This window comes from Lichenostomus cassidix, chromosome 1Aa (assembly GCF_008360975.1).
Source record: "Lichenostomus cassidix isolate B80296 chromosome 1Aa, HeHo_3.0, whole genome shotgun sequence".
Classification (NCBI taxonomy): Eukaryota; Metazoa; Chordata; class Aves; order Passeriformes; family Meliphagidae; genus Lichenostomus; species Lichenostomus cassidix.
Window position 1 is genome coordinate 14,894,814 of NC_139480.1, and position 27,476 is coordinate 14,922,289.

General features: G+C 43.3%; 1 protein-coding gene and 1 long non-coding RNA gene across 7 annotated transcripts in view; one reads left to right on the top strand and one right to left on the bottom strand.

Annotated features, from left to right (window-relative positions):
- CELSR1 (cadherin EGF LAG seven-pass G-type receptor 1) overlaps positions 1 to 27,476 on the bottom strand; it is a 163,465-nt gene that overhangs the window by 53,444 nt on the left and 82,545 nt on the right. For all 6 annotated transcript variants that reach the window (XM_085041436.1, XM_085041420.1, XM_085041426.1 and 3 more), the window contains exons 3-5: positions 22,709 to 22,931; positions 18,168 to 18,283; positions 15,379 to 15,467 (exon numbers count right to left, since the gene is read on the bottom strand). In XM_085041436.1, the coding sequence (XP_084897562.1) occupies positions 15,379 to 15,467; positions 18,168 to 18,283; positions 22,709 to 22,931 (428 nt within the window). The remainder of the gene's footprint in view (positions 1 to 15,378; positions 15,468 to 18,167; positions 18,284 to 22,708; positions 22,932 to 27,476) is intronic.
- LOC146443228 (uncharacterized) lies at positions 1,133 to 12,770 on the top strand. Its single transcript, XR_014846442.1, has 3 exons — positions 1,133 to 1,466; positions 6,479 to 6,532; positions 12,088 to 12,770. It is a non-coding gene; the product is annotated as an uncharacterized LOC146443228 (long non-coding RNA).

Sequence of the window (27,476 nt, forward strand, 5' to 3'; positions counted from 1 at the left end):
TGATTTCTTGTTATAGTCACATATAGGGCCACTTGGAGAAAAAAAAGAAGCAGCCCTGTCTCAGGATCCACATGTGACAGCATACATTCCCTACCTTTTTATCTAGCTGTAAACCAAGATGAACCATGTTCATGTTCCTCAAATGACAGCAATTAGTACCTAAAATTGTAAATGATGTAACGAAACTTAACTTTACCTCACAGAACTTTCATGAAGAAGAACAGTTCTGATCTACAAGTGACAATCTCCAATCTCATGTCTAACCCATGACATTAACCCTTGCCCAGAGAAGAGTCACAGGCAAAACGTGACAACAGCAATGACAGTCTCCTAGGATGTCTTTTGAAAACTGTCACTCCCTTTCTGACCATAGCAGAGATAACAGTGAGGCTCACCTACTGTCCTCAGCAGTGACCTGGAGGAGCCACCTCCTCAAGCTGCAAGGGGATGTGGAACTCCCTTTGGCCACCTGTAGTGACTTTCTCAGGTAGCAGTGAGAGAACGCCATTGTGGAGGTATGTACTAGTGATGCCAAATCTGATTTTTGAGAAACCCAATTACAGAACAGTGTTTGGACTTCTCCCCATAAATTTAACAGCAAGAAAGACACATAGATTCTCCCAGGTGAAAAATCCTGAGAAGCTTAATCTGTGAACTTATTTTTTATAAATGGAGACCAGATAGAGGAGAGAAAGTCATCAAAACACATCTGTTTATAGTTTGCAAATCTACTGCACAAATCCACTCTGATTCCACTTAAAACATCAGACATGTATATTCTCATGTATCTCAGTTTCATTTGGATTCTCTATTATGTTAAGGTAAATATTTAAACTGCGAGAGCCCACACAGTTACTTATTAAAGACACAGCTGGTGTAATGATGCACAGTGAATGGAAAAGACATACAGATCAACAGACAACGGGAACCCTTGTCCTAAGCACTTAACCGTTGTATTTTTACATCATATGTCCTACTGTTTCCAAAAGTCAGGATGCAAAATTGTTGGACAGGTTTAAGCAAGTAGTCCAATCTTTGGCAGACTTATTTTAAACTAAACCAGACCACATAGTGTCTGTACATAAAACAGTAATACTACAAAGTTCAAATGTTTGTTTAGTCAATCAGCAGCAGTGGTGACACTCAGCTTCCTGGATCTCACCCTTTTATTAGTTAATCTGCAAAATAACAGTCTTTTCCAGGGGTCTCACAAACATTTCCTCTACCAGAAAACTTTTTTCCAACTTCCATTCTTAGATAAAAACTTGCCACTTTTCTCACAGATGGAAAGAGGGAGAGTGGTTTTAGTTAGCCATCGGAGAGTGTTCCAACACAATGGATATTCCCTGAGCTCAGACTGAAAGCTGTGCTCCCCGGCCAGAACCTTGGCCAGGAGGTCTTCCGCCTGCTTTAGCCACCTCATTGAGTCTTTTGAAGGTGCTGAGGAGATGATTCAGCAGCAGACTGTAAGTATGGTCAAGACTTAGAGAATACAAACCAGTATTGCTTGGACATGAGATACAACCTACCTCGTTACACTTGGCACCAGGAGGACACCTGTTTTCTTGGGGGTTAGGTAGAATGTTGCATATTGTAAATTCTGCATTTGCTCAGCCCACTGTACACATTAAAAATCTACCTAATTTAGAAAAGTCAGTCTTTTAGCAAAACACTTTGCATGGAATAGCTTAATATTCACAGCTTGGCTTGTTTGTCTTATTCAAAAGTGCAAATGTGTAAGAAGAAAAGCCATCCTGAAGTCAGTGCCAGCCTTTCAGTGATTCCAAGAGTTTGCTTACCAGACAGTAAGTTACCCTTCTGTTTTTGTTAATCAGTAGCTAATGATTTATTGGCTGTTTGGAGTGGTTAAAGGTTAAAAAGAATCTGTTTCCTAGTTATTTTTTTTAATACTCTGCTCTGCATTGTTAACGTGCCGGTTCAGACCCCACCGCCCCCAAAAGTGCTGGTTGGAAAATGCCTCACATGCATACCCTTTGGGGCTGTTTGCTTTCTAACGCTTCCAGCTACAGTAATAATGGGAAAAATGGAGCAGCTGGCATCGGGTCCTGCTGGAGGCTGCTGCTGGGGCTCTGGCCGCCGCCGGGGTCCCCCCTGCCCGGCTCCCTGGCGCTCATTAGGCTTCCCGCCAGCCGCCCCGGCTGCTTCGTTAACCCGCCGGCCTCTGCTCCGCTCTCCGATGCGGGGAAGGGAGGAACCCCTGCGATTCCCAGGCGATGCTGTGCTGCTTCAGTGGTCAAAAAGCTCATTAAGGGCCCACGGCGGCGGCGGCCTCCCTGGACAAGCTGCCCGAGCCCGGCCCCCCGCAAGGAAAATAAATAAATAAACAGGAAAAAATAAACGGGGAAAGGACACTGCCTTGCAGTCCCTTGGGGAGAGACTAGGAAATGCCGGAGGAGCTTAGCATGGACTTGCAGACCACTCTGATCAATCAGGAAACTCCAAATTAGGCCAGATTACAGAAACTACTAACGTTAATCTTTGTTTTCTAGAGTTTTCCCTCACAGATTTCCAGAGCACTTTTAAAAAAGGCGGTGTGAAAAACGGATCCTGATTAGTCACCAGGGAAAGGCAGAACAAGCCATTTCACATAACCCCCTTACTCCTTTGATGTATGTATCCCCTTTATTCACTGAATATTTTAATGGCATTTCTTTATACAAATTTGGCTCAAGTCTGTACAGAAACATGAGAGTCTGTGACAGTGAAAAGGAAAACCAAAGAGCTTCCCATCAGTGAGTCAAAAAAGCAAATCCTGAAAAGCCACCAGACCAGTTCCTTTTCCTAGAGAAACGCCCTGCAACACCAATCATCAGGATCTGGGCTGGCCCACAAAGTCAAGCGAGTTTTACTGGCCTGATTTGTTATCTCCTTTAGGGCTGCATCCAGAGGCTAAACTTTGATATTCAAAGCAGGAGGCTTTCAGCACAGCTATGAGACCAGGCACCAGTGAATGGCACTGCCCGAATTGCTGCTGCTCTTCCAGTGCTGGGGCAGAGATGGGGAGCAGCCCCTCCTATCACAACACGTGGCAATGGCACAGCAGGGCTGTGAAAAGCCATGGTCACACAGGCATGGCATCCAGATATGCTCCTTGCCTCTACAGCGTGACTGGCATCTTCACAAGTACCATCCAGCTACTGCAAAGGGTATATTCTTAGTTTTGACTAATTTTGCCAAGGGCTGCTGTAGTGCTGATGGGCAGAATGAGTTTTCCTTGTCTGCAAATGGAAATTTTATCCTCAAAAGGGTATTCCAAGATGCTTCTCAGCTCTTTGACGCTGAATCAGTGACACAGCGAGACAGACTGATTTTGGCTGTCAAGAGACCATTCTTTCTCCTCAAGACAACATTCAGATTTCCATTTGGGAGACAGCACTCACCACAGTGCCCTGCTGCTGTGGGTGCCCTTGTCCTCCTTCTACAGCCCTCTCCTCCCTCTGATCTGCCCCTGTGGCTGATGTCCCTTCTCCCTGATCTCTCCAGCCCTCTGAACCCTTTTCCTGCCTATTTTGCTGCTTCCCTCTCTTTCCACCAACAAGGATGTTCTCCAGCACCTTTGGAAAACTGGGAAAGAAGAACACATGAAGGATGCTGGAAGCCTTGTTCTCCTTCACCTGCTGTCTTCTGCCAGTTCAGCAAACCCTTGTCCTTTTGCCATTTGTCCCTATCTACCTGCCAAAGTACCATTCTCAAATATTTTTGGCTTTATATAAATATTGTATATTCTACAACACACTTTTGCATCCAGGATGAGAATGTTGTTGCTGTCATAGTCCAAGAAATAGCTAATTGACACTAATTGCACAGCAACTAACTCCTTACCAGACAAATCCCTGGTGACACCTTGCCAAGCAAACTGCTGCTTAGTATGGGTAATGGAATCACATTTCAGCCTACAAAATCCAGGAATCCCACACTTTTCTCTGGGCTCCCTCCTTGCCCCCATGGCTGGATCTTTGTGAGGGTCTCCTGGCACACACAGACTCCTGCAAGGTCATGTAATTGCAAAGTGCTGCTTCCTCTAACTACACAGACAGATACAAAATGCCTGAAAAGTTACTGCAAATCAGTGAGCTCCTGTAATTTACTACATGATTAAATGGAGATAACAGTGCACTTCAAAGAACTCGCACCAAATTCCTGAGGTGCCATTTCAATGACTCAGCTGGTTTTGTGCAAGGCCTTGCCAAGCTGGGCTGCACAACACAACCTTCCAGCACTGTCCTCTGGGCCTTAGGATGAGCCAAGGGCCATGCAGATTCTGCCAGACCTCATGGAGGTCCCTTACACCTCCTTAGCCTTCAGGAGAAGCTGAAAAATCACCCTTTTGGGAGCTGCCACTAAATGTGTTCGGACTTTTGCAGCGCAGAGGTGTCAGATGGCTTGAGCAAACTGGGCTCAAAGAGCATCACTGGCTGCCAGGTTCCCTGGGATGACCTGAGAGCCCCACAGCAGGAGGAAAAGCCACACAGCTGACACCCAGCTCAGGTGTGAGGTGGGCACAGACCTAGATGGGCACACAAGTTACGCCTTTAAAACCCAGGTGACATGAGAAGAGGAAGTATTGAGCAGCCTTGCCAAAGATGAGGCTTCCAAAAGAGCAGGGACTCTGGTTGGTTTTGCCACAATATGGTCCCTTACTGTGAGGATGTTTTCTCAAAAGTTACTGTTTGTGTTTGCATATAAAATCACCACCACAACGACCAGTGTTTTCAGGTGGTGTTTGCAAACTCTGTGAGAGCAACAGTTCCAAAAGCAGGCGGGGGAGAGAACAAGCCAGGCACAGGGTACACGCTTTCCCTCTCTTCCCCAGTCACCAGAGAGATTTCTCAAAGCTGTCACTGAGAGCTGAGCTACTCAGTGCTGGGGAGCAGGTCACACTTTACATCTCAATGACCTCCAAGTGACTTTCACTGCTTTACACTTTAATTTCCCGAGACACAGATTTAGAGGTGAGTTATTTGTTATTTTGTGTCAAGACAATGGAATGTCGCTCCACAGCCAAATCCTGATTTCCTTTCCCAGATATCAATCACTTCGCACTTACCCTCTACCAGAAAAAAAAAAGCAAACAAAACACCAACAAAAACAATTACTACTAATTGAAATCCACATGAAGAAATACCGGTGGAATTGCAGGGAGGGGCTTTTAAAGTCCAGGCTCACATGTGCCTGTTCTGCAAGGGCAGATCAGCTGCCCACCCCCCACCTCGTACACCACTAACACCTGCAACGGCTCCACAACCAGAAAGAGCAAGAAAAAGTAAATATTAGCCAGGCAGCCCTCCAGTGCTTTTCAGGAGATGTTAGGAATGTAAATGGTTGCCATAGGGCAGACCAAAGTCCCACTGAGGGAGGGGTAGATGCTATGGAAGTGTGTAAGAGCAGGGCAAATGTACAGCAACATTTCTGTTCTCCTGGCTCTAGGCTTTCCACCTGCAATACTGCAGGCTGGAGCTCAAGGCGGGTTTTCACAGGATACTGTCACATTTTTTGGATGGATGTGACTCATGCTCTCATTTAAACAGTCTTTGGCTTTATACAACCACAGAACATCACCCAGAGAGTCCTGCTCAATAACACAGCTTGCACCCAGGCAAAAATTTTCCTTTAGAAAGGGAAATACTGATGTGATTTAAAGATTTCAAGACATAGTGAGACCATCAAAATTGTGGGCAGGTATACTATTTCTAATAACAATCTGTCAAGCTTCAGTTTCTATAAAGCAAATCTATGGCCCTACCTAGAGTAGGACTTCCATTGATGATCCTCTGGATTTGGGTGGAAAAGGATGAATTTGACCTCAGCAAGGATGTGAGCATCTGAACAGTGAGCCAGAACGCCAGGAAATGACTCATAAACTGAACTATTTTTTCTGACATTACCTTTCGTCATGGCATTTTAAAAATTGAGTTCTGAGCATGGGGGAAATGACATCTTTTGCATTCAAACATGAAGAACATATTTTATGTGTTTGGCTAGAACAACATTCTGAACTTTAAATGTAAAATGCTGAATATGTTCAGTAATGAAAAATCTAATTTCTTTCCTTCCTCTACCTGCTTGTAATTTTAATTGCTACATTTTTTTAAAATGGCCACGCTCAGTAGCACCAAAAATACATAGTACAGATAAGTAATACAAATGCATACTACAACTTCCCTCATACTGTACCATGTGCCTCCAGCACTACCTACCACATTTTTCACCAGTGTACAAGCCTACCCACCAAAAAGCACAATAATCTGCTGATACAGCAACTTCTGTTCTTGTAAGAAAGCTGTGAAAACATATCATAACCTGCTTCTGGCTAACCACCTTGGTAATCCAGTCAAACTTCCTTACCCTCTTGAGTTGACAAGTAATGTCTCAGCAGATGCTGCTTTAAAATTTTGGTTGTGGCTAGAAAAGAAAGTGGTTTTTACACTTGAAATGCTTTTTTTTTTTCCTTGTAAAGCTGAAGAAACCCTGGTAACTTTCTCTGTGAAGAAGAGGCCCTCCAGTTATGTGGGTAAGTACAGCCAAGTCCTCAAAAACTTGAGCTAATGAATTGACTGTGGTTATGTTCCCCGTGGTTTTGGTGTCCTGCAAGCTTCCCTGTGCATAAGCCATGGCAGAACTTTTGATCCCATGAAAATGCCATAGAAGGAAAGGCATCCAGCACAAATTGATGATCTGGTAGAGTGCACCATCCAAGCTCTGCTGGAAGTTAGCACTGTTCACAACCTCCTCCTTGATGTATCACCACTGACCTCTAGACCCTGCTGTATATTCCACTATTAAACAATTCACAATAAGATGGGTGATCAGGAAATGATAAAATTGGAAGAAATATGGTTAAATCTTAAATAAGAATATGTGGTTTATTTTAAGAGGAAGCACTACATTTTAACATGTCTTCTGCTTTGCACACTTAAGAGAGCCTTAAAAAGCTATATTGGCATTTCTTAGAAGTATTATGAATTTAGGTTTTGAAATGCCACAAAATTCTATTTCTTCCTGGAAAAAACATGCCCAGAAAAGTAGGTTGCTCCTACTTGGAAAACAATTTCAGTATATCCAGTACCTCTCCACCTCCGCTGTTTGCTTGACATGGCAATTACCATTAATGCATTTTTCTTTATCAGACTATGCCAAACAATGCTGGAGCAGGTCTGTGTTGATCACAGAGGCTGTAAACACAGCAAGTCAACCTGAGCCAGCAAAATCCATACTCTGGCAGTTCCCACATCTGATCAACAGTGGCATTACCATAATCTTCAACAACTGCATTGTTTATTCAGAAAATCTCCCTCAATCCCTTAACAAATTAGTCTGGAAGCCACCATGAGGATTAACTTCATAAATTCTCCCTAAGATCACAATTACTTTTGCTCAGATGTCACCAGTGGTAGACATTTGCATAAGTCATACCCAATCTTTTTTAGTAACTGATTTTCTGGTTACCTGACATCTGTTGGGGTCTGTCGTTTCCAACCAAGTTACAAAACTCAGTACTCAGCTGGGCAACCCTGCTCTCGTGTGAGAGGTACTCCTCAGCATAAGGGGTAATACCTAATACCTATCTAGGAATTTAATTGCCAACCACTTTTCCTGACTGTTCAGATTAAGAAGTAAACGATACTGGGTGGTGTCCTGAATACTGTGAGGGCACTGTCTTTCACCCAGGGTCCAATGACTAAAGTTATGCCTAGCTGGTGGCAGCTATGTGGCTTTTCTCCAAGGGGCTGGCAATCCCTATTCAGCTACAGGCATGTGCCTGCCTCATAAATCACCCGCAGCGCTGGCAGCCTCCTTGGCAGGCTCAGCAGGGACACCAAGGGCTGAGCAAACAAGGGGTTTGTGCTGGAATGCTCCCACTTGAGGTGGGAGTGGGGTGGCACAGGGAAGCCTGTGCTGAGCCACTGCGTGATGCTGCCTGCTGGTCCTGGTGCAACAGGGTGCTGAGAACCCAGAACTTCTAACAAGAATTGGTTCCGTTTAAAGGAAAGAAAGTGGCAACCAGCACCATCCGTGTCTTTTGGCACAATTGTCACAATCTGAGTTTCACTACAATGTTGATATTTGCCACCTATTTTTTTTTTCCTTCCAAGGCAAAGTGGCAAAACCAACAGTGAGTTGTAAATACAGAATATATTTCCATAACAGGCAAATCTGCCATCATCAGAGAGGGTCGGTGTTTTCATAAGGAAATGAGATAACCTATCTGGCAGCTCCACAGGCACCTCGTACACATGTGCTGGAGCCAGCAGGGTCTGTGCTTGTCTCTGCAGCAGAACGTCAGAGGTTGCTGCACTCATCCCACCCTATTCAAAACAAATTGCTATATTAACCCCTCCAACACAGACCTGCACTACTCCCACTGTCCCCAACTGCCTGTGCTACTCGTGCTTATGCCTTTGGATTAAAAGGCACATCCTGCCTGCCCACAGCAGGGGATTGCAAGTGGCCACCAAGTTTCCAGTTGCTCATGACTACACCAGCAAACAGCCCTGTAGATCTTGATTTTTGGGGTATGACTGTGTCACCCACACCCATTACTGATGGCTGCATGAAACTTGGTCCCAGTTGGCTTCTGGGTAGGAGAACAGCAGTGGACCTGAGTTTTTAAAAGAGAAGTTTTCTGTTCACATCAAATTGTTCAGCAGCGCTCTGCCTCTGGCCACTGTTAGGCAGTTGTGTGGCACAGGCTCCCAGAATCAAAACAGAGGCTCTAGTAAAACAAAGGCAGTGATGAATGTTAGAGATTTGCTGTAAAGATAATCCTAAAGATAATTCCGCCAACGAGTGGCAGACATAACACATGTAAAGACATAAGAAACAGAGGCGTTTTACAGGCCTGTACTTTGCAACTGGCTGATTTTTTCTACTTTATTTAGAAAATGGGGGGACACATCCTCAGTTCCCCAGAAATGCAAAAACTCAGCAAACCCCAAACCAAATAATCTTCCCTTTACATACCCAAGCTTGCCAGATAAACATTGCATTTTTTATCTCAAGGTGTTTCCTCCTTACAGAGGAATTATAGGAAGTCCATGATAGAAAGTCTTTAACCTGAATCTGCTGAACATCAGGCCTATTGTAAAGTGCTTATTGCTTGCTTAGTATCATCATTTAACCCCAGCAGGCAGCTAAGCCCCACACAGCTGCTTGCTCTCTTTCCCCACAATAGGATGGGGGACAGAATCAGAAGGGTAAAAGTGAGAAAACTTGTGGCTTGAGATAAAGACACTTTAATAGGTAAAGCAAAGGCTGTGCACATATGCAAAGTGAAACAAGGAATTCATTCACCATTTCCCATGGGCAGGAAGGCATTAAGTCATCCTCAGGAAAGGAGGGCTCCATCTTGTCTAATGGTGACTTGGGAAGACAAATGTCATCACTGTGAACAATCCCCATTTCTTCTTCCCTTCAATCATATGGTATGGGGTACCCCTCTGGTCAGCTGTCCTGGCTGTGTCCCCTCCCAGCTCCTGGTGCACACCCAGTGTCCTCACTGGTGGGGCAGTCTGAGGAGTGGAAAAGGCCTTGACTCTGTGTAAGCCCTGCTCAGCAACTCAAACGTCCCTGTGTTACCAATACTGCTTTCAGGACAAATCCAGAACACAGCCCATATTAGCTACTGTGAAGCAAGTTAACTTTACGCCAGCCAAACCCAGTACACTTGGGCATGACAAAAATTGCACATGAAGAGGCACAGCAAGGCACACAAGCTCTGTGCAACAGAGCTGGAGAGCTGCCATGCAGATGGCATGAACTAATGGGGCTCACCGAGGTGTCCCAGATACGGAGGTGGTGGTGGTAGCCCAGAACTGCTGGCATCAACAGTCCGTGGGCCCTACTAGTGATCCACAGTATGGAGGATTTGTGGATGCAGACTTCAAAAAATAAGTCTGCGCTGCTGGCGCCACAGCACAGCTGTAGAGCCATGGGTAAATAACCCTCCAGGATCAGCTTTGGCTGAAGAACCCACAGGAGAGGGAGAAAGCTGCCTTCCCACCCACTCACTCACTCGCTGAGCAAGCACAAGGGGAGAGCTGCAGCACCCACCCCAGGTATGGAAAATAAAACACAGTGCAGGACTTGGCACTGAAACACAGGGTGTTCTGGCACCTGGAAACAGCTTTCAGCCAGTGGATGAGGGATAAAACCTCCATGAGATGGGAAGGTACTGGCAAATCCTAGTGCATGAGTGGGCTGAGACCTAAATCTCTACAGTATTAGCTCAGTCTTCAGTGATATTCAAGCTGCAGCTTGCCTCAGATGAAGGCCAGTTAACTCAAGAGAAACTATCACTTACCACAGGCAGGAGATTTTTGAATTCATATGTGAGTCTGATGGAGAGCAACACACCTCCTGTTCTTTGAATTCACAACACACCAAAGATCAACCCTAAGCAGCTCTCACTTCTTTCAAGTTTATCTCTAACTGAAGAATTTGCCTGTTTTCTCCAGCAGTTGTCTTCAGACTAAATACAGGTCTGGGTTCTGCCGGGTGGGAAGCACACAGGCATGAGAATCAGCAGGTCCCTACTAACTCTGAAGGGGTGGGCTACTCCCAAGACAGCCAAGTATTTGAAACAAAAACCATGGCACTCCTCAGTCTAAGACATTCAGGGAGGGAGTGAAAGATAGCAGTTTACTATTGATTATCAGATATTAAATGAAACCCCATCACAGTTATGGAAAAATAGCTCATCCTAGGAGACTGCAGGCACAAGCGACCAGTACAGTGGAGACACTCTCCCAGGCACCCATTGTTTTACATCTCCTGACCATGAAAGTGAATCCCACCACACACACTCTCTGGTCTTACAGTAGTTACTTTTGTGAGTCATTCTATGAGTCATTCAGGGTTTTGTTCATCCTATCCCCCAGAATTACTGCACTCAGTGATAGCTTGTTTCTATATGATCTTCTCAGGTTTTCTGTCATTGAGGTTAAATTATCCTGTGCTCCCTCCTTAAAGAGATGCAGGACCTTCTGCCTACAAAACAGTAACATCCTTAAGCAACTTTGATGCTGTATATATATATAAGCAACACACAATATAAAAAGCATATAAATACAAGTATACAGGTACATGTCCTCTATAATTAAAGGAACATGTCCATACACAAAACATTTTTATGTTGTGCCAAAAGATGAATCCTACCCTGAGGTAATGAGTCAGGTAGAATATTAACATAAGTTCGATGGTATATCTGAAATTCTGAACAAAACTGTGTTTCTATCAGGAGTTTGGGAAAGTGGCTTGAAGTTTTCACTTAAGTAGAAACACCACTCACTGCTGGGCTCAGTAAAGTCCACTGTCCCACTGTACTACCTACAATGATATATGATCCTGTACCTGCAATGAATACCAGACAGTTCATGTGATGACATTGGTATTGAGCATCATTACCATCAAACACGGGTTTGCTCCTATTCCAAACAAGTATCAGCATGGCCAAACCTAGTGACTGTCACTCATGCTGGCAGGCTTAGGAGAGCGAAAGGATGAGGACCAAACTCCATCAGAGGCTGATTATATTCACATCATGTGGAAAGGAAGTATAGTGCCAAGGCAAATAGGGAAGCTGACATTGCTGCTGCCCCTTACAACAGCTGTACTGTGAACAAGCAGCAGGCTGTTTCTACTATTTTTTATCAGTTTTATGTACCAGGCTGAAATCTTCCCCCTCCTTCCACCTTTCCTTCCAAAATAATTTTTTTAATTCCATTTTCTTTATATTTCTTATCAAATATATATACCTCTTGAGAAGGCAGGTCACTCAAGGGTTACCTTTAATTTAATATCATTGATTTTATTGGTTGCAAGATCAGGACCCTGCTAAATAATGTGTTTGTGCTATCAGAGTCAGCGAGTAGCTTTCCTCCCTATCTTCCCCCAGCTGTCAGCAAACATCTATAACGACAAGTAACAGGTAAACTGATACTTTGCTACTGGGAAGCTGACAAACTTCTAATATATAACTGAAACTAGATAATGGTTATAAAACACTCCTAGTTCACCTCTGCTCTCTTATAACTTCTAATTCCTCTCCCTTGATGTTTTTCTTTCCAGAAATTCAATACAGTGCCAACACTTAGTACAAGTTCCATGTGCTTCCCTCAGGCACTTCCACTGAAACCAAGCATCCATTTCCATCAGTACACAGTAAATAAAATGACATTTCTTCCCTTCCTCGGATACAATCTGTTTCCTTACTGCAATGTTTTACAGTGCTGGCACATACCAGAATTGGTAAGAAAGCATCAAATACTTTAGCTGACAGAGAAATGGTTTGATGCCTTTCTGCAAACAGAGTCGAGCAAAGCTGGCTCTGGACTTAACTTTTACTGATGAGGCTCCAGTGTTTGGCCCCAAGGGGCAGGGGATCTTCATGATATGCACTTAATTCTAAACCATCATTTTTCAATGACACTAAAGAAAAACATTACTAAGCACATCACTTCTGAGCTAAGTACAGAAAATAATTTACAGGAGTCATTTCTACAGTTGCTTCTTGTTTCACTATGGTTATTAGCAAACTGTCTTTGCACAGAGTGACTTTGCACATCAACAGGATATGTGTGCTAAGAAAATAGCCGCTGCTAAAGCTTTTTAATGCAAGACAGACAAATCAATAAATTGGATCTCTATGGGTATCTGGGATAATTATGCATTTCCCATGGACAACATCGGCAAGAGATGTCTAAAAAGGAGCAAAGGCCAGAAGCTCCCCAGGCAAACAGCAGAATGGAAAAAGGGGCAAGGAGCCCCTCGGGGATGCTGGTGGAGGTAGCCCCTGTGGCCTTGCTGGCAGGGATGGGGTCCTGCTGCAAAATGCCAGAAAGAGACAGAGGCAGACAGGAGGGGGGAGAGTCCAGAAGGGGCTGGAGGTGAGGATCAAACATGAGCCAGAGACAGGGAGGACGGAGACAGCTCAGGGGAGCTGTGCCTCCTCAGAAAGCTTGCGCCAGTGTCTGAGCAGAACAAAGCAACTGTGTGGCCTTGGGATGATGAACTGACCCTGCGGTAGGATTTTGGAAAGAGTGGAAGGATGCAGTACCTGCAAAATAATATGCATGTATAATTTAAGGAAACTTATGAGTTTTGGTACTCTGTTATTCAAACATCTCAACTGTGTCAAGTTTGGACACGGCATCCCAATTTATCTTGGCACAACTCAAATCCCTAAATTATCCCTGTCTTTTCAACCTCCTCGCAGGAACTTCCAGCTTTGCTAAAACATGAAGTAGCCAAGAAGCTGCTTTACAAATACCAGCCCAGGTGAAGGCTTACCCCCGGGGCAGGGTGTGAGGGTAGCCTGGCAGGCACAGCTGCAGAGATGCCTCCAGCTGTCACTGCCCTGCAGCACCACTCCCTCTTTCACTGCTGGAGAGATGGTGCAACACATGCAATTCTCAGACATGCTGGGAAGTCCTGAGAGCAGGCTGAATACATACTGGTGAGCATATCCTACCTGGGACATAAACTCAATACTGTGAGCTCCCCCCTCCAGCCCAAATTTAACCATTCTGCAATAAATACTGCTAAGGGGAAGGTGATGACCTCGGTCTCTCACACGGACAGCAAAGGGCACAGTGCTGCTCTCCACACAGTGACCCTGCTTTTCATCACTTTCATGTCACACAAGTGGCAAAGGCAGTGAAGTCAGCAGTGTTTCCTGGTGTTTCCCTCTCCTCCCCCCTCTGCCCTGAATTTCCTCCTGTTCAGTGGAGACTGGCTCATTTCACTTCAAAAAACTGGGGCAGAAGAAGAAAATGATGACAGGACACACGTGTTAACAATGAGAAAACACCAGCTGCTAACATGGCTCAGCTACCAGTCTGCTTGAACCGCAGCAAGTCCTGAAAATGAGGCAGGGGGTTATTTTTAACATCTGTGTCAGATCTCTTTGCCTTTTAAAGAGTGTCCTTCTGCTGCTTGGGCCCCTTATCTGCTCAGTGGCACTTCAGTGAGCTGCTCCAGCAGCTCTCCTGCAGCTGTGCCCAGGAGCCTGAAAGCTGGAGTGTCCCTCCACTGCCTCAGCAAGTGCTGTTCACTCTGCTAAGTGATCCTCTAAGAAATATGCACACATGGAAACTGAGGAAGAGCTTCACAGTGCCCACAGATGTGTCCATGGCAGCACACCAAGTTTTGCTTCTATTTCTCTGGGCTACAGATAGCAGAGAGTATATCGCCTATATTAAGTACAAGACTTAATTAAGTTTTAAATTTTATATTAAAAATATAAAATACTAATAAAAAGCTTTTCATTGCCTCAATAAAATACCTTTAGGCTAGGAGACTCTATCTAGGAGTCAAAATAAAATGTTAATCCTCCCATTCAAACTGCCACACAAACTGTGATGAAAGGATGTAGCACTGGGAAATAAAGAACTTGCTGATCATATTAATCCTTCATCTTCCATTCAGCTTCCTACACCAGTATCCTGTTTCCTTTTTAACAGCCAACAATGCTTCTCTATTTCCTTATGTGATCCCCCATAATGCTATCATGTCAGACTTAAAAGCAATGCTTCTCAGTCACTAAATGAGTTCTCTAATTTTTGTTATGGTTTATAGCAGATCTCTGACATCTACCTGTAAATAGTGACACTGTACACTCTAAAAGCCTGCTTTCTGGTTCATCACGAAATGGCTGATGAAAAGAGAGCCTGCAATCCTTTCAGTTCAGTCAGACTGACCCTGTGACCAAGTGACAGTGACCAAGTGTGCAGCTGAAGGACAGGGACCCCAGAACCACCTCTGAGTGCCATGGACTGCATACAGCGATGCTTTTTGCATTTCTCTTGAGTATCTTTTTATATTGCAGACAAAAAATTACTTAGTAAGACAGTGCTTTATTATTGAAAGTTGTGAACCATTTAATAATATTTTCCAAACCAGAGAACCTAGTGCAAGTTAAACTTGTCATTTGACACAAGAAAAGACAGCTACAGGGAAGGATTTGGTTGGTAGTTATTATGCTGAAGGCTCCTGCATAGCACAATTCTTTAAAAAGATAGAAGTGAATCCAACGGTTTAGATACACTGACACTTATAACAGTTTAAAAAACTGAAAATGAAAATAGTTCCAAGTACCTAAAGGTTTCCCTAGGTGTAGTTCTGAAAAGGATGCACTGCATCTGGTTTTGCCTTCCTGGGTCTAAACTCAAAAGCCCTATGAGAGAATTTTTGTTCCACACAAGGTAAGCAAAACCAGTAGCATTTGTGCAGAGCTGTACCAAAGTGCCTGGTTAAATAAATAAAATTCAGGTCGCATGCATATGTCAGGTCAGAGCTAGATGACCCACACCTCTATTGCTTTATAAATAGTAGGGTTATCACCAACACAATTAGTCTTACCTTATTGTAGTACTGCACCTGAACCGAGTGCCACTGCCCATCGCTGACCCCTCCCACGATGAACGGTGCCACTGTAGTGGTTGTCTCCCCTGCAAAAACAGGCAGAAGGCAAAAATGAGTCACCATCACTGCAAGAAACACAGAGAGACTCTCATCAGGCACAGGATGCAGCCACCTTGCTTCATCAGGGAGGAATGTGGGTTTTGTCCTGCAAGACAATAAATATCCCCAGGTTCAAGGAGTTACTCTGGTGCACAAAAACCAGCTTCTGGCACATTTCGGTGAATTATGTTATTTTTTTATCATGCTTCTGCAAAGCATGGATGGATTGGATAGATACAGCTATTGCTGAAGTGATCAGTTGAGGAAAGAATGCATACGAATTTTTCTGCATTTTTGCCTGAAGCACCCTTTCAGGTTTTTTTAGTATGATGAGTTATTGTGATGGGATATTTTGTCAGGGAAGGGAAGCCTGCTCCTTGTTAGAGCTGAGAAAGTGAAATCCAAAAGTATCCTAGTATAAAACCCATGGTAACCTCAGTACCAGAAAAATTTTACCATTGATTAATGAAATTATTGGCAGCCTTTCAGTATTTAAATTTGAAAGCAAGACTTTACCATTGCAATTGGAAAGCTGAAGCTTTTAAGCCAGGACTGAGTCAGCAGAACCAGCTCAGTAACCAGGCATATCTGTTTCGTGGTAGCAGCAAAACAAACATTCATGTTGAAGGTACATAATAGGCCTGGCACAGAGAAGGCATTGCTCACTTTTTACGTTTTTTTTTTCTTTCTCTTGCTTTTTTTTGTTGGGTATTTTGTTGGTTTTTTTTTAACGGTTGGAAAATTCTACTAAATAATAATAACCACAGGAAAAGTAACTCCCCCCTGTAAGGTAGCAAAGCTCATAGTATTGTTGATCTTAAAATGTGTTTTTAACTCTCTATTTGCAATAAATACCTAAGTGAAGTATTATTCCTGTGCCTCCTACTCTCCTTTAACTCCCATCCCATATATTTCTGTTATTTAGACAACACATATTTCAGCTTAGCATGTATGACATCCTGCTGTGATGGTTTTTATCATTTAGTGATAAAATCTGTACTAATAATTGGGCTTTTTATTCAGCTATCAAGTGTCTGCAAAAGGAAGATCGTTGTTCTGCAATCCTTTTGCTTTGCTTTCTGTGAAAAAGCTGTTGCGACAGGTAAAACAGTGAGATCAGGTATCCAAAACTTGTACTGTTCGTTAAAAGCCACTTAAAACTATAAAACATAAACCCTTCTCCTTCCAAAGAAAATACCATTTGTAATATGCAGGACTAGACCTGCTCTCAGGTGCAGCAGTGCAAATCTAAATTTAGTTTCATGTATCTTAAAGGAGTTCTTTCACATTTAAACGCATATAAATGCAAGCAGAATTTATTTTTTCCCATTCATCCTCAGGGTACCTTCCAAGCAATTTGATTCAAGTTTAGACAGGCGGTGCAGAGCTACAGAAGAAAGTACATTTCTCTGACTGCAGCATGTTATTTCATTACATTAATCCATTCAGAAACCTGCCTTAAAATCTAATTTGAAAAACTTTGAGGTAATAAAGGGGAAATGTAACCGGATATCTTCAAGCCAAAGGGCCCAGATATGCACTTAAGCATCGCTGGTAAATCAATGGGGTCACACAGGATTTACTGTGGGGTCTGAGGGGCTTCCCTGGTGATGAATATGCAACACCAGTGTGGGCTGTGCTTCTGCTTCTGTGGCTTTACTGCTTGCAATGTCTCACTTTCCACAAAAATAAACCAGGAGTTGACTTGAGCCCACATGTCTATCCTGAATATGGAAAATGGGAAATAGCAGGATTGTCACCTGAATTACATGCCCAATACAGAGGCACAAACATCTCACTTGACCTACACATAACTCCACTGGGCTTACAGGACAACAGCCATTCCCAGACACTTTTTTTTTGTCTCAACGGAAAAATACATTAAACCTGTAACAACCTGAGGTTGTCTGCACTTCTGAAATTTCGTAAAGTCACCAAAGCCTCGTCACTGAATGCACAGATCTGCTTCATGGCATGTGTGCTGCCTGAACTTTGCTTGTCAGCCCTCCTTCTCCTCTCTTCTTCTCCAAGCACCAGAAGACACTGGCTTAATCCCAGTGCAGAAAGCAAGCAAATGCCAAAGCCGCCACTTGTTTTTTCCTGGCCCACTGTAGCAATGTGTGGGCAGCTAAGTTCTCCTAAATTTGTCATTGTTTATGGCTTCTTCTAAGAGGAGGTGTTTCTCCGGTGCAGAAATGCATTCTAGTGACAGCACTGCTCCTCCCCAATCCTTCATGAATGGCAGGGAGTTTTAATTTCTGTCAGCTTTTCCTTTGGCTTGCATGGATTTTTTAGGTAACATTTATGCACCTACGTTCCTCTGATGGTGTCGTGTAAAAATGTGTAAACACGCAACATTTATCACAGTGTGATAACACGAAGTCTCATTTAAACAAACATTGGCTTGTGGGCCAACATTCAGGCTAGTGCCAATCTTTTATAGTAGTCATAAACTCTGGCTTTTATAACGAGTATGTTGACAAGATCCTGCCTACGACCGTGAGTGTAATCACCACAAACCGCTACAATCTGGAGTACACCCGGCATCAGTTGTTTACTGTGCAATGTCAGCCAGTAAATTAATGAGGCAGCAAATAGCCATATAAAATCACTGAAGTGCATTTCCAAATGGCTTGAGAGGATCTCCTGACCTCAAGCAGAAATGCTTGACTCAAGTGAGACCTCACCTGCAGAGAAGGTGAGCTGGATCTGCTCCTCAATGATCTCCAAGGCAATGAAGTCGTGCTTCTCGTTGAAACGCCCATTGTAGAGGAGGAGAGCATTCCTCTCCCTGGTTGCAAACCTAGAACACAGAGATATGGGGTTAGCTGGTACTTAACAGCTTATGGATTACAGACTGATGGTCAAGTCACCCAGAAGAAAGACAGCATTGTGTTTAGCAGGAAAACAAGCCTTTGAATCAATCTTCAGACAGAAAATTGTAAAATTGAGGAGTCAGCCAGAGGATAAATCTACTCTTTCACAATAAACTAGGCAAGCAGATGGAAATTACAGAAATCTACTCTGCAGAGATCTGCTGACCCTCACGAGGGCTAAAATTAGGCAGACACAAGATGCAACAGCAGTATCTGACACTCACCAAACAGTAGCACTTACTACACTCTGCAAAGTCTGGCAGCTAGAAAGCATTTTCACATCAAAGGGGGGATTCTTGCTGCCTGCTTGCTGTCTAAATGCTACAGGGTCCTAGGACAGTCATCAACTGATTAAAAAAGCCTGATGGGGAGGTAAGGGGAAAGAAAGATAACAGTTACTTTAATAATGCCATGTAGAAAATCAGGGTTAGTCAATCAACAGGTCAGTCAATTGGAGGAAGGAAAATAAACACGTGATTCCACTAAATCAGCACCAATGGGTGCATTTTGGATTTATTTTGCTTGTGCTACTAATATGGGATGTATCACACCTTTCTTGCTGAAAAAGGGGCAACCCCACTTTTAAAATAGCCTCGTTTGCTTTTCTTGTCAGCACAGAACATTTTTTGCAAATTTCTGTTTGTTGTGAGTATTTTATAATTTTACTTGAATCCTTGTATCTCTGGAGAGTTGCACACAGCTTTCATCTACTCAGAAATGCAAAAAAAAAATTACACTTTACATAAACATTTTTACAAAGATTAATATTAGATAAAGAGAGAAAAAGAGAGAAACCATGGGAATTTCTTGCATTTCCCAATGGCAATTTTGTCTGATTTTGTATCTTGAACATCAGGAAATATGCCTGATTTAAATTAACCCACTTTTCCTACAAATGAATGAAATGCTGAACACAGCTAATGAAAACGGTCTTCCACAGACGTAAGAAATTACTCTTGTGCCTGTCGTGTCACGCCCACTAGCAAGACTCTCATGTGATGCAACAAAACCTGCATTCAGAGAATGTGAATGAAGCAGTTTTAGAATATCAGGGCTGGTATTTGAAATGAAAAGTTTCAAAGACAAAGAATATTTTTACTAGAAGTTGTTTGTCAGACATGTATGTTGTGGATCACACTGAGTAGAGACCATTCAGAATTTGAGCTACATGAAATGGGAAATTTTTTAATATATTTTTTAATATTTTTGAAGGATAATGAATTGTTCTGGTTCAAAAAACAGAACTCACAATTTTGATACTTCCTGTAAAATACAAATTTCAAAGAATATGCATTATAGTCCATCAAAATATAAATTAATATTTTGATTACTTTTAAGCAGTTTTGATATACATGTTTATTTCTAACTTTGTTTATCATAATATAGGATAATACAAGTAAAAGGCAACAATACCACTGAATATATCAATATTATAAAAACATGGATTTAGTTTTCACTTTTCACCATCAAACATTTCATACAAAGGAATACAGTTGCCGTAAAACGTTTCCCAAGACTGTTTTTTCATGGATAACTACTTCAGCCAAATATTTTGATCATATCTATCCAGAATATGTATGAGCAAAATAAATGGGAATAATACCAGTGATGCTTCTTCAGTGGGCAGGAAGATCTAGTTTGATTAGCAACAACAGGATGCTTAATTCTGTTTGAATATATTTTCTCATATTCTTACAATTTCTTACCATAATTTTAAGTATGAAACCATTATTTATTAAACTATTACATTATTAAGCCATTTTTTATATTCTTTTACTCTATGATCATTTCCATTCTTCACCACTATTCAAAAGCAACTTTTCATCACATGCATTGTAAAACCTCTACTGCTTTTGAACTAGTCTGGTTATCATCCAACAGCTGGGGAAAAAAATACTGGTTTTTAATAGAAGTGATATGTTTCATTTCATGACATAGGAAACAAAATACTCTCTTTCTCAGAGAATTTTGCATAAATAATGAGAAAACCTCTCCACTAACAACAGTGTCTCTTGGAGTGAAGGAGTAGTAAGCGTTGGAATTAAGCAAGGAAGACATATAATGTTGGGAGCAGAAAGACATGCGTGGTCAGTAGGCTAAATACTTTAAAAAACCCATCACATTTTAGTTATGAGACCGGACAACGAAAATATCCTCCTCTTTGCTAGGAGTGGGTCATGAGTCACTTGAGGCTGAGGGAAGCTGGACACCTTGGGATTTTACGAATGCTCCCAAATCACAAAGTATGTAATGGCAAATCATCATCATTAGCAGTCAAACTGCTAATTCTCGCTGATCCTCACATAATGTATTCCTCCTCCACTGAAGGACAATAAAAGCCAAAGAAATAGCTAGTGCAAATAAAAGTGAACTTCAGGTATGAAAAGCTAAATGTGTCACCATTCCAGACAGTATGGGATGAACCTCATGATGGCCCAGACTTATAGTCATGCTGAGTGGACTAAGTAGTATTTAGATCATGACTAAATATACCACTGTGGTTCTAAAGATGGTGAAAAAACCCTGGTGTAAGCACTACCTTTGTGCAGTACTTTGCTGTTTCTCAATAACCCCTACACAGACCATTTGAGTCATTTTAACTTGAAGCACCTAAATGTCAAAGCTCTCTTCCCAAAAGCCTGAAAAATGACACCTCATGGCTGAGGGGACAAGTCAAGGGTAGTGCAGGCAATTCATGCTGGCAGCCAGCCCAGACCGCTCCTTTGTTTGCTCTCACTGTAGGTCTGACAAAACTGAAAAATCCAACAGAGCCTTTTGCTCCTCAGTTTTTCCGTGTACTTAGACCTGATGCTCTAAAGCAATCCTCACAGGCACCACTCTCCCTCACCTTGGCTTGTGTGCAAACCATGTCTGTGCTTTCTGATTTAACCAAACTGTCAAGATGCCATAAAATTTTGACTTTAGCCAAGACAGATGAAAGATAAAATAGTAGAATCATAAAATGATAGAGTGGTTTGAGTTGGGAAGGGACCATAAAGACCATCTAGTTCCAACTCCCCTACCACGAGCAGGGACACCTTCCACTAGACAAGGTTGCTCCAAGTCCCATCCAGCCTGGCCTTGAACATTCACAGGGATGGGCATTACTTACTTATATTAGCAGAAGCAGTACATGGAGAGTCCCTCTGGGATCTTAGTTCAGGAAAGTAAAGTATGCTAAAGTTTTCAGTACTGAAAAACATTCTGTAAAAAAGTGACCTGGCTCCTGACAGATAAACACCAGGTAATGGCTGGGTGCTGGAGAGGACATGAGCCTGAAGGTGTCCTCCCTGAGCACTTTGTCTGGACAGACACACAAACAGGTCTGTCCTTGCAGCTGCTGTAATACCTATTTGAAAATCCCCAGCCCCGCTCTTTGGGGTCAGGACTAGCACATTTTGTGTTGTTTACTCACAGTCAGCTGCGAGGTAAAACCAAAATCAATTCTGACCAGCTAAACCATGGGAAAGCTACAAACTCAGCCCCTCCCTGGAGAAGAGGCATGTGTGCACCTGGGGCTCTTGCTCCACACCAAGCAAGCCCCATGCCTGACCCAGGAAGTCTTCTCCAGAAGAGGGGTTTTTCCCAGATGAGGGAGAGCCCTTGCCCATGACTGTGGCTGCTATTATCACTCCTCCTTGCCTACCTGAGCATCCCCAGGGGAAAATTGACAGCCCAGAAGAAGACTCTCCAACACAGGGATGTTGGGGCAGATGGGATGAGGATAAGGCTACTCGTGCCTGGGATAGGGGATGGGACCAGAAGCACAACCTGGGTGTGAAGGCCAGAAGGAGCAAGGCGAGGAATGGATCAACCTTGGGGTTCTCCCAAGCCCAAGGCTGGGAACCACTGGAAAGAAAGAACCTGAGGAGGACCAGACTGTGCTCAGCCATGGCCTGAAATGCCCAGGTCCTCTCACAGGTGGGGAAAGAGGAGATGGGAGCAGTGCTCTGAAACAAGGAGCACAAATGGATTGGTTCTGAAGCTGGGCTGAAGGTCAGGAAGCCAAAGGCCCAATTAGTAAAGTGTGAAACCCAACATCCACCCTAGCACTTCTGAGGCTGAAGGCTGCTGATGGGTGGCCAGAGAGGTCCTGCTGTCCCTTCTCCCCACTCCATCACCCTGTGTTACAGCAGGGAAGGTCTTGAGTCATCAACTCAGAAACATCCACGGCAGGGCAGAAAATCAAATACTTTCAAACAACATGCCTGAGCCCTGCTCACAGGAGCCACTGTCAGAAATCCCCGCAGTGACCTTCAGGGGTAGGTCTTTGGTGGGTAACAGAACGTAGCAAACAGTCCCAAGCTCAGCTAGGAGCCATCAGCCACACAACCCTTCCCCACTGGACTTACATGAGGGACACAGTGAAGTGGAAGCGCTGCCGCAGCCCCTTGAAGGTGATGAAGGACTGAGGGGGGAAGCTCCTGGTGGTCATCTCACAGTAGGGCCGCTCGTACTCGCCGGGGGGACACTCGCACTTGAAGCCCCCGATGAGCAGGTTGACGCAGGTTCCTCCGTTCTTGCACACCCCCGGGGCGCAGCGGCCGGACCGCGCGTTCACCTCGCAGTACTCTCCTGCAAGGGGACAAGCAGATGTCAGGGAAGGTGACAGCCCACCCCAGCAGCAAGCCGTGACACTCAGCTACCCAAGTGATTCTGCTACAGGTTAAGCTGCTTCAAACTTTTATACCTGACCCGCTAAGCAATTGAGGTACAAGCCTGTGATTGCTGGGGGTAAAGATGCTGCATCTTCTTCAAGCCTGAATTTTCAGGAAAGCGCACAATATGATCTGCTGAGCAATCCTCTTGCAAATATCAAACAGCATGGGCCTCTGATTTTCAGATTCCTTGGCTGCTTCCAAACCGGGTGACAAATACAGAGCTGGTGACAGACAGATCTGTATGGGAGGAGGTAAAAAACCTGCACATTCCCTATCAACCAAAATACTTTGTTTTGGTGTTTCACTATTAGTTGGGAATTGTGTGAAACAGATAAATGCTTGCACTTTGTCTTTAATGGAATTTGGCTTTTCTGCCCATGGTGGCCAGCAGGGCACAACTGAGCTCATGACAAAGCTCACAAAATGTCTACAGCAAGAATTAAGCAGGATACAGATGACACATGGATTGCTTCCACCTTTTCCCACACACACATCCTGCAGGTGATGACCATTTTCTGAACCCTTTGGAACTGGGCAAAGTAACTCTCCACGGAAGTTAGGGATTCTGTGTGTCACTTGCTAAGGTTGTTTCACCCCTAAATAGTTCATCTTTATTCATCTCCAAAGTATGTAGTAAGATGTGTTATATTCAATACTAAAGAATGCAGTGTCTTGCTTTGTATGTATGCTGTGGCTTTTTTCCCTGTGCTTCCCCAAAATCTGAGAATGAAGCACAATTTAAAAGAAGTAATGTACAGAGGATATTCATTTTAAAAAATCTGCTGTGACTGGGACAAAAGCAGCAGCTGAATTAATCATTGTACAGAAAGCTAAACCCTCTGTGTGAGTTAATTAGTTAACATTTGTGTTTTGACATGTGTCTTCCTATGGTATAAAGCGTGTTCACATCCCACATGTAAAACTCTTCAGAGAAACTGGAGGTGGCATATAGAGTTGAATTTAACCCAGTAACAGTGTCTGAAAAATAAATGTAGAGCAAAACTACTCAACACAGCCAGCTGAAGGAATACGTTTCTAACAGTTAGTGTTTGCATGATTACTCGCTGCCAGATGATACAATTACACTGGGACAGGCTCTTTACGGTGGTGCTCAGCAACAGGATAAAGGGCAATGGGCACAGACTGAAAAGCAGGACATTCCAGCTGAGTATGAGGAAAATCTTCTGTCCTTTGAGGATGACAGAGCACTGGAATGGCCTGCCCAGTGAGGCTGTGGAGTCTCTTTCTCTGGAGATATTCAAAACCTATCTGGACATGATCCTGTGCAACTTGCTCTAGGTGAACCTGCTTTAGCAGGGAGTTGGACAAGCAAAGACCTCTTCCAAACCTGACCATTCTGTGGTTCTCTGATTGATTCAAGCACAGGTAAAAGCATGAAAATACATTGCTGCAGGAAAGTAAAAGCAGCAGGAGCTGTGGGCTGTGACTCATAAACAAAGGCAAATTCAAATGGAAAGTTTTGCTCCGTCTGCTGCCCCCCAGCCCTGCTCCCACAGGTTCCCATGCCAAAGCTGCCCACTCCGGGCAGTATTGCTGCACCCAGACCTGGATCTGCACCTCCTCTCTGTGCCAGGCTGTAACCTGCCATGGTTTGCACCTGGTTTAGTCACTGCTCCAGGGGTAGTGATTTCTGAGATAGGGTGAGGTGGGCAGCCAGGCAGTTTTGGCTCTCCAGCTTTGCCACCTTTTTCTTCTCACCTCAACATCACATGCCTTGCAGACAGGTATGGTTTAAGCTGGCAGAATGCAGGAACAAACACAAGACTGCCATGATCAGGAGGCAGGCAAATGCACACCCCATCCAGGTGGGCTCAGCTGTTTAGGGTGGACCTGCTCTGTGCATTACTTTGAACTAATAACTCATGTAGCCTTGAGTTCAACGCTCTGCTTAGAGCTTTTCCACTTCAGCACTGATGTTCCTATATTCTCACTTTAACATATTAAGTGAAATGCTGTGAAAATCCCTTGATAAATATCTTCCCGTTTGCATTGATCAGCTTTGCATATCAGGAAAGATTTTGCGAATACACTTTCCTTAGTATTTCTAAATGCTCTACAATGTGCTTCTCTTGGAAAATCTCAATTTGTCACCCAAGACAGAAAATTCCCCTGGTATATCGGATATGCCACACACAGTGCACACACACATCAGATGTTTTAAGAGAACACTACAGCAGGCACTTGTTGATGATCCACTGCATAAGCACAGTCCTTATACATGCATCCTGTGTACCAGAACTCTCAAAAAAATGGAAAAACAAAAATCCTATAGAAAAACAAAACACAGGTTTGTTGCTTTAAAAAAAGTAGCAGGACATTTAGTGAAACAAGTCCCTGATTCAGAGAAGAATGTAATCTTCAAGGCTCTCTGAGAACAGAATGATGTATTTTGTAAAAGCAAATAACACACAGGCTTGAATACACAGAGAGAAAAAGGGTGAGCTAAAAGAAGAGATTCCTGGCATTGCAGCATGCTGTGGAAATACCATGGCAATATAGAGGTGAAATATAAAAGCCTAAGCTGGAAGTCATTGACAGCTCTGTACTAATTCTGTGATATAACAAGAATGCATAGAGCACTTTTTTGAACACCTATACAGACATAAAACTATTTAAGAGAAAATAAAGTTTACAGAAAAGTTCTATGGAATTGTGTTTATTACTGCTTTTCATTATGATGTGTAAATAAGTAAATTAAAAGAATGTGCTTCAAAATTCTTTGTCCTATATTCATTCAACTGTAGAATCATTGATGTCCCAGTTGCTAAAATTATTCTGAATTCTCTTGAGTGTGTAATGTAAATGAGAACTGCATTTGATGCATATTCTTTGATGTTGAATTTTCATATTTTATGTGCATTTACCAAAGTATATTAAAATAGTGGTTTTGAAATCTCACCAGTAAATCCAAAGTGTCACTGTGCTTTGAGGCACAAAGGTTACCAAAAAACATTTTGTTTTTTACACTTGAAAAACCTTAACTACCATCTTTTCCAATACTGCCAGGAATTATTTAGAAACAAAGCATTTTTGCCTTTATGGAGTAGCCATCTGAGCAAGAATTCATAGCAGTGCTTTGATCAGGACTGGCAGCAGAAGGCATCTTTGTGTCACTTCCAAGGGCAGCCACATCCCCTTGGACACATCACTGTCCTGTAGCTCTGCCCTGCAGGAGCTTTGAGGCACAGCCTAAAAACCATCCCCAGAATTTGAACCAAAGCCGGCATGGACTTGAAGGAAGAGCTGGTTGCTGGCTGGAGTCAGAAGGCCCTAAGGGAAGTGCTACTTGAGGAGCAGAAAAGGAAGGGAACTGCATGCACCAGCCTTTGGGAATGAAAAGTGTCTCTGTGCCTGCACGCAGCTGGAGGTTGGAGGGCTGGGACATGCCTTCAGAAGGGATGCTTTACAGTCCAGTAGGAAAAAATAGTACAGAAGAGGGAGAGCTGCTGAGCAGTGAGGGTCTGGAGGGGCTGGGGTGATAAAAGTACAGCCCAAATAGCTGTCACACACAGCCTGGGGTCAGTCTGTGATGCTGATGATGGCAGCACGACTCAGCCACTCACCCAGCCCATGAAACCTTCCTTTGCTCCTCACAGCATTTCCTTGACTAATATAGTTTAATTTTTCACATTGGCTTGCATTTTAGGAGTCACTGAACAAACTAGTTACACATCACAGCTCTGTGAAATCCAAGCAGGGATGTGAAGCTCAGCCCCTCCAGCTGGAAAAGCTAAAGCATGCACTGTCAGATAACACGGCCCGTGGCTGCCTGTTATCTGCTGGCAGATTCCTGGGCTTTGAAAATTTCTGGCCCTTGTCAGAAAATGATGTACTGTGACACGACAGCAGCTGATCTTACAGGCTCACCATTAATATTGATGACTCCTAAAGCTATGAGTCCTGTGGCTTTTCTGTAGCCCTTTACATAGTGCTTCCCGTTTTTAAAGCCCTTGGGATCAAAACATGATAGTTGCTTTTGACACAGCATCCTGCTCACAAACATTCTGTCTTTAATACACACCTTATCCTCTTTGATTTTGGGACTAATGTTGCAAAGATGTTAATCATAACATGTCTTTGATTAAGTTCACATAAGTGAGGACTCCACGGTATCAGGTGCAAAATAACAAGAACAGGCAAAGACAAGGGCTGACTAGATCTGGTCTTCCTCTGACCTATTCCAAATAAAGTAATGGAAGTTTAACTAGTAAACAATAAATGGTGATAAAAAGGTGGGAAAAAAACCTCTCTTAAAACTGAGACAATAATCTCACAATTGCAAATGCCTTGTGAGCTGAACATTGTGGGTTTCAGGCAGCACACTGGTGTGCATCAATGAGCTGGTCTTTGCAGAAACCTGCCTGTGGTTTTGCTGATGAGTTGTTTACCTTAAAATAATGTATAATGTTTAAAAGTTTGCTGGAAACAACATGATGGT